The sequence below is a fragment of the Buceros rhinoceros genome, unplaced genomic scaffold (assembly GCF_000710305.1).
Source record: "Buceros rhinoceros silvestris isolate BGI_N320 unplaced genomic scaffold, ASM71030v1 scaffold18785, whole genome shotgun sequence".
NCBI lineage: Eukaryota > Metazoa > Chordata > Aves > Bucerotiformes > Bucerotidae > Buceros > Buceros rhinoceros.
Genome location: NW_010411346.1, coordinates 1 through 7,769, shown reverse-complemented (window position 1 = coordinate 7,769; position 7,769 = coordinate 1). Strand labels below are relative to the sequence as shown.

Sequence of the window (7,769 nt, the reverse complement as noted above, 5' to 3'; positions counted from 1 at the left end):
GGGTGCCTGTGCAGGGGTGCCGGCGGGCAGGCTGGCTGCTGCTGCTGCTGGCTGCGACTGCTGCCTTTCTGGCACCTTTTGGAAGAATGACTCAATAGCGTTAGCTGGCTGCTTCTTTTTGCTTGGGCTCCTAAAGAACTTGACCCTGGCACTCCTAGAAGACGTGCCGTTTTGGCTGGTCAGGAAGGTAGCGATGCCTGCAGAGAGGAGTGTTGCAGGCTCTGAGAACCTGTTTGCTGAGAGAAGCACCGATATGAGCGGAGGAGACCTGCAAAGGACAGACCAACATCAGCTCAGACACCAGCCTGGGAAGCAAGAAGTCTTTTGAGGTAAGACTTCAAGCAACATAAAATGTTCACAGGTGGATGACAGGGGAACTACAGTGTGGGTACCTAGCAAGGGGTGGAAGACATGTTTCCCCTGACAAAATATTAGTATTGCTACCTCCAGAATAGTCTCACAGACGCATGGCTGTGTTGGGCAGAGCAGAAAGCCTCTTCCCAGAACACCATTTCCTTGAGGAAGGGACACTGGAGCAGGGGCAGTCAGCTTCCAGTCCACCACGGGCCAGAGCTGCTGCGAGACTCCCTGGCAAGGTGAGAGGGCCATAAGTGGAAGAGCAGCCTAACAGACAGGACCCTCCTGCCTTAACTATGCCTCAGCCTTCACTGCAGAGTAGGAAGAAGTAAGTAATACTGAATATGGGAACTGTGCACCTTAGTGTTTCTTCCTGCCCCAACAGCCTCCTCCTGAAAAGCACCTTTGTCTTTAGGCAGAAGAGCATGGCCTAGCTGGCTTCTCCAGCCCTGCAGGGCAAGGACTGCCTTGCTGCTCCTGGTCCCTCACTGCCAGTAGCAATCATCAGCTCCAGGTACAGAAGTCAGAAGCGTCTTGCCAGACGTGGGGCTAGGAAGAGGCCAGGCTCTCAGAGCTGTCCTACCGCTAACAAGCGGATGTCGCTGCACTCTGCTGTACGTGCCCTGGGGATCACTCTTCCTACCAGTCAGCAGAACACTCTCACTCCTTTCTGTCGGGTCCCTAGCTCATCCTGCATCTCCCGCAGCAGAACACCCTCCTCAGGGGGATGTGAACCACTTCCTCCTACACTCACCAGGCCACCTGGTGAGCACCAGCCATGTTGCAGTTTTGGATAAGGGCAAAGGCATCGCTGCACATCTTCTGGGCATCGTAGCGGGACAGGGCGCAAAAGCGGGACACGCGGGTGTCTCCCTGCATGCGGATGACCACCATCAGTTGCTTGGCCACTCGGTGGTTCTGCAGAGAGAAGAGGTTGCTGTGTGTCAAGCGACACCTGCAGGGAAGAGCAAGAAAGGCTGAGGAGACCGTCTCCCTGCCCAGGACCCTGTACCATCAGCTACCAGGTCCCGACGATGCTGTGTGACAGAGGGCAGCTTGTGCTGCCTGGTGTGATCTCCAGGGGATGAGATACAGGACAGCAAGTGCTTGTACAGCTGTGCCACACAGGATGGAAAGCCCTCAGTCCTTGGTTTCCTTCAAAGGCAGCGTCACATCTTTTCTTGGCTCCCTGCAGCCATGAAGCTGACAGACTAATCTCACCTTGGTCTGCAGTCTACCATCTGGGTTTGGGTGGATCATTTCCTCCCAGCCCACAGCACAGGCAGAGCTGCATCAGCAAAGGGCTTGCAAAGGAGCAGCAGCAGGGTGGCAGGATGAAGATGCAGTGCCTTTCAATCCCTACCTCCTACAGCATGGGATGAGGACCATCCTTAGCCCTGGAGTGTTCTGGAGCAAAGCCATTCATTCCGGCCAGGCTCCTGCACATCTCTTTGCCTGGGACACCTCAGCACACAGGCACACATCTGAGGATGAGCGGACTTCCTCCCCATCCCACAAACACCACCCACAGTCTCCTACAAACAGCTCACAGTGCAAATGTGCCTCGTGGCTTCCTGAAGGCCAGCAGAGAGAACACTGTCCCCATGTCTGCCCTCCTTACCTCGCTCCTGTCCTTAATCAGTCTGGACTCCAGCTCCAAGGCCAGTTGCAGGAGCCAGTGTTGCACCTGGATAAAACAGCGGTAACAGAAGGTTGGGCCTCTGCTCACAGCACTGCCAGCAGGCCAGAGCTATACCCTGCACACCGGGGATCAGACTACTATGGACACACGCTATCACCAGGCCCCATATGTGGGCTATTCCTGGAGAAATCAGCCCAGGTAAGGGCTGGATTCAGCACTGGAGGCAAGGCATTCGAGATACCACAGAAGCCCTGCAGCATTACTACTAGACTTTGACAACAAATCTGGGTCCCCTGCCTTGGATCTCTCTCTGTGTCTCCCTACAGCTCCGTGGGAACCTCTTTCTTTGGGCTAGCTACCTTCTTTCTAGCAACCAAGCCCCTGAAGCCTTGCACCACTAGTACCTTTTGAACAGCACAGGCCCACAGTTTTCCTTGTAGAACTTACAAGCTTGGACCTCTTTGTGTGGGAGTTCATCAATGTATTTCTGTCAAATGGGAATTTCCCTAATTTCTGGGGCCCAAACTACCTCCTCCCACTGAGCCCCTAGGCTGAGTTTCAGGGCACCATGACACACAAACACAGCTGTTTTGCAAGCTACTCTCAGCTTTCAGCATTCTCATCTTCTCCAGCGCAAAGACAAGCATTGTACTAGACGCAGGCTTCTCCTACCTCCTTCTGTGTGGCTAGGGCTGTCCTCCCAGGGAAGTTCTTGCTACAGCCAATGGACTGGGGCAGGTACCGGTTTTTGACAGGTTCATCTTCAATTCCTCTGCACAAGTCATAGAGCCAAGACCTGAAAGCCCAGAGGAAGCACGAGGTGAAGGCAGCCAGGTATGACTGAGGAGCAAGTCTGCCTTCTGCTGAGCCAGGCTTTCAGCTCTGTGCACGCTGTAACTCTGCCTCTCATCGCCAGCTCTGCAGTTTGCAGCCGCAGCTGAACAGGCAGGCTTCCTTCAGGCCACAACTGCCTGTCAGCGCAACCTCTCCGCCTCTCCTCCTGAAGTGGCAACAGTCCACCAGTCTGCAGGGCACCCCAACTGCTGCTCTGGGCCCCAAAGTGGTGTTTCGGGCTCAGGTCCAGCCCTGCAATTTCATCTGTAATGAGACTGTCAAGCCTGCCTGCTTCCCAGCCTGCAGGGAGCCCTTCCACAGTTTCACCCCATTCTTAGACACTGTAGAGGAAGGCAGAGGAGCTGGCTGACAGGCAAAACATTATCCTGGGGATGGTGCTTGGGAGCAGGCAAGACTGGAAGTCTCTTTGTGGGCCTGCCAGACCAATGATTCTCAAAAGATGTCACTGAAGTTTTACCTTCCAACCTTCCTAATCACAGCAGAACAACCTGTGACTGAAAGGAAGTCTCGGATCCCGCCAAGAGCCAAATTGTGCTGAGTGCTTTATCATTACCCAGTTTTGTCTCCAAAGTGAGTCTGGAGCTCTGTCTCACTGAACTGTGTCAGCTGTCCGATGTACTCCACTCCCAGGATGTCAGTGATGGCAGTGCCAAGCTTGCCTCCCAGGTTACGACTACAGCAGAGAAAAAGAGAAAACACAAAGGAAGCATCATGTGGAGACTATGCCAAGTCTTCTTGCAGCAGCTATCCCTAGATCAGGACAGCTAGAAGCAGTCAGGAACTAGCAGGACAAAAGAGAACTCTTGGTACATAACAGCTCTTCTGCTTGTAGTGGAAGGACACGTAAGAGTTGAAGTGGGAACTGCTCCTTGGCCCACCTGGTTTCGGTGCTTCTCCCTTAGCTCCATCTTCAGAACATGATCCCATACCATGCTCTGAAGAATGCCTCACACACTCCCTGCTTCCTCCTACACAGACAAGACACTCCCCCACACCACTCCTCTCCCTCCCTACACCAAGAAAAGTGCTTGTGCTCAGTGTGGATGCTCAAAACCAAACCACATCTGCTCTCTCTCATGGGGTCTTCGAGTGTGATCCCTCCACTGAGAGCAGCTCGCAAGCATGCTCCTCCTGAGCTGTCACTCACAGCTGTGAGCTGGCAGGGTTTCCTCTCGATTTCTTACAAGCACGGACAAGCAGTTACTGTGGAGTTGAAAGCCTTTGCTGGCAGCTATCAGTTAGCATCAAGTTGCTGTCTGTTGAGGTGGCCAGCAACAGCTTCCTACCCCCAAGTCACTTTAGTTGTGCTCATACAAGCAGTGATGACAAACCAACAGAAGCCAGTAGCACAGCAACGAAGACAAACAGGGCACTCTTTCTGATAAAAGCCTGGACCAGCATTTCAAACATGTGCTCTTGCCACGGAGCAGCTCAGCCTGAGCCCCAAGCTGTACAAAAGCAGGCAGCTCCCCGGTACTTACACATTGCTGACGGGCAGCTGGCTGAATAGCGGCGGGACAAACCGTGAAGACAGTAGTGTCTGCCGGTTGGGCTTGTTTAACCCACAGGCCAGCTTTGCCAGTGTCTGTAACACAGAAGAGGGTGGAAACTGCAAACTTTGCACTGACTTTATTGTGACTCCACCTAACGATTTGTCTTGCATCACCAAGAACTGCCTTTGAAAGAGCTGCTAGGAAAGGCGTGCGTGTTGTGCCCTTGCTTGCTCCCAGGCAACACCCACTTTGGGACCCGGCACACACTGGCAGGTACTCCAGTAGCAGCACTGCTGCTTCCAGACCTCTAGCTCTGTACAGGGCTGGACTCCTGCTCCAGAAAGCTTAGGGGATCTGGGTCTATCACGTGTTCCGATTGGCTTAGTTTTTCATCAGGCAAGCATACTAGAGCTTCCAGAGCATCCCCATAATCCTCTCCAGGCTATTCCTCTCACTATGTCTTGCTAGAACTAGAACGCAGACATCTTCTGTGTTTGTATTGCTTTTTCTCAATGCCACTACTTCAACCTTCTCTCTGCAAGGCCACAGCAGCATCATGCGGCAGAAGGAAATCTGCAGAACACAGATTTGCTAGCCTGGAAGGGATGTTCTCTAACCCATCTGCTATACAGCTTCCCCTCCCATTCTAATCTACCACAGGATCAGCAATACACAGACCAGATTGAAATACGGTTAGCTGGGTGTTTGGGGGGTTTTTTGGTTTGGTTTTTTTTTTTTTGAGCAGGTCTAATAATTTCCTCTTTCACTGCTTTACCACGCATCCTATAACTAAGCAAAATTTCCTTCCTACCTGTTGAGCTACGATCCTTACTAACAGCCTGTTTTACAGGCTTACTTACATTCTCGCTCTTGCAGACAAAGTAGATCCCCTCCCTTCAACTTTTCATACCCAGTCATTTTCCAGATGTCCAATTATCGTTATTCTCCTTTCATTGGACATTCTTCCAAGTTTACCCACACTGTTCATAAAGTGAAGTGCTGCAAGCTGAACCAATCACTGAGACTTCATAGGGAGAAATAATCTATTTTTCCTGACACTTTCTCCAATGTGCACATGCTGAAACAGGATTTGCTATTTCTACAGGAGCACTCATATTACTGACTCATCCTGCTGCTTGTCCACAGTAGCTCCAGGCTACTTCCTCACTTACTGTGACTTAGCCAAAAGCCTGCTGGTTGCTTTTTTCTTAAAAACCTCAAAAACAGTCAGTGAGGAGCAAAAGAAGCTCTGCTTGCTGATGTTTCTCAGCTTTTCCAAGCCCAGAATTTTCAGTTCTAATCTCACCTCCCAGAACTCTCACAGCCCAGGCCCTGAGCCCTGTCTGTGCACAGCAACACCTGAATTCCTACAGCTGTTCCCTCTCCATAGGCTTTAGTGAATTTATGGGCTCTTAGCAGACTTCAGACGGATCCCCCCAGGATCCCACTCTAGACATCCAAATTTGAATGCAAATCACTGGATAAAATCATTATGGAAAAGAGTAAGACTTTCCTCAGCTACACACACGCCCTTCAGATAATCTCAGTCATGCTGTGTTTTGCTGGGGTGTCATCTGCATCTTAAGTGACTCAAGGAGAGGTATGTTAGAAAACATAAGGTCAACCCCTCACATCTGCAGTTTTCCCTGTACATTAGGCCACTTACGCTGTCAAAGAGGGTACATAAATGAGTTTGGCACAAGTGGTTCTTAATAAAAACATGCTGTTATTCTCCACGTGCTTCCAAAAAGCTCATTCAATTATTTGGTCTCATTATCAGCAGGGTTCTTTATGTACCCTAATGCGTTATCTTGCTAGGAAGAAAAGGGTTTTAAGTCCCCCAGGAGAGTCTTCTTCAGGAAAAAAATGAGAGCTTAAAGCAAGAAACCTCCACCTTGAGTTTTAGGCCACAGCGGCTGCAGCCAGGGAATGTGTTTTACTGACACGATTTCCCAGTGACTTGGAGGGAGCAGAATAGCAGTTTGGGGCTCTGAGGTGCGTCGGGCTGCTTCTCCTCTCTGTGGTCAGTCAGCGTGTACCCCTGCTGGCTGCGCTTTGGGGAGGCCTCAGCCGGCTGCTGAGAGCAGCCACAGCAGCACTTCGTGCATGACAGTAGCTGCAGAAACCAACGGACTTTGATGCTGCAGCTATAGAGGGTTTCCTGCTGGGTGCAATGAACGGTGAGGGAGCACCTAGCACTCAGCTCATTCTTTGCAGAAAAGGTTTGTACCTTCAGAGGTGAACTGGCTGTGGAAGTGCATGAAACTGCTAGGGATAGCAGGGATGCTCTCATATTTTTGATTAAAGAGAGCAAAAAGACAAATTGAACATCCCTTCCGCTGGAAAGTTCTACACCAGTGATCTTTGTCAGCTAGCTCAATTCTGCTTCACAGTCTGTTCTAGTTTCAAGGTGAGCTAGTGCAGAACTAACTCCAGTATCTGGGCACAGCTGGTAATAGTTCCAGTTGTTTGTGCAGCAGTCTAAGATGAAATTTATCTTCCTTAAGTTCCAAAGCATCCATTTAGTCCTTATCCTTTTCTTTTTCAGTCAGAGCCTGCATTTTTAAAGAGACATAACTCTACAGATAAGTCCTTTTTGCAAAAAAATGAACCAAGTCCTCTCTCACCGTGCATTGCACCCAGCAGGAAACCCTCTATAGCTGCAGCATCAAAGTCCGTTGGTTTCTGCAGCTACTGTCATGCACGAAGTGCTGCTGTGGCTGCTCTCAGCCGCTGGCTGAGCATTCCCCCAAGATGCACGAAGTGCTGCTGTGGCTGCTCTCAGCAGCTGGCTGAGCATCCCCCAAAGCGCAGCCAGCAGGGGTACACGCTGACTGACCACAGAGAGGAGAAGCAACCCGACGCACCTCAGAGCCCCAAACTGCTATTCTGCTCCCTCCAAGTCACTGGGAAATCGTGTCAGTAAAACACACTCCCTGGCTGCAGCCGCTGTGGCCTAAAACTCAAGGTGGAGGTTTCTTGCTTTAAGCTCTCATTTTTTTCCTGAAGAAGACTCTCCTGGGGGACTCTTTTCTTCCTAAAAGCTAACTCATTAGGGTACACCAGGATTCCAGGTATCCAGGCAGTAAATTAACTGAGCGCTAACTGCATAGGCCACATCTCTAGGAAAAACAACTCCTCCCCTTCCCAGATATCCTATAATTTCCCTGAAAGCATGCTCCCCTGTGGCCACATACCCCGCTCGGCTCATCTTCTATGGGAGACTTGGAAGAGTGCATAGCAGAGTGTTCACAGCACACTCTGACTGCTACTCAGAAGAAATCAGAAGGCTGATACGTTACACACACACACCTTGTTGTGCGAAATCCCAGCTGAACACCTGAATCCCGTGGCTGCTTCTACAGCTGCCCTTATTTCTTCCACTATTACCGCACCCATCGTCCGCTGCAGCTCAGGACAAT

The 7,769-nt window shown here is 50.9% G+C and overlaps 1 protein-coding gene across 1 annotated transcript in view; it reads right to left on the bottom strand.

The window, feature by feature from the left end:
- Positions 1–7,764, bottom strand: part of POLH (polymerase (DNA directed), eta) — a gene marked incomplete at its 5' end in the record, with an annotated part of 8,432 nt that extends 668 nt beyond the window's left edge. The window contains 7 exons of the mRNA XM_010135994.1: positions 7–268; positions 1,112–1,275; positions 1,979–2,044; positions 2,672–2,795; positions 3,408–3,527; positions 4,336–4,439; positions 7,660–7,764. Coding sequence (XP_010134296.1) covers positions 7–268; positions 1,112–1,275; positions 1,979–2,044; positions 2,672–2,795; positions 3,408–3,527; positions 4,336–4,439; positions 7,660–7,764 — 945 coding nt within the window. The remainder of the gene's footprint in view (positions 1–6; positions 269–1,111; positions 1,276–1,978; positions 2,045–2,671; positions 2,796–3,407; positions 3,528–4,335; positions 4,440–7,659) is intronic.
- Positions 7,765–7,769: the final 5 nt, after the last annotated feature.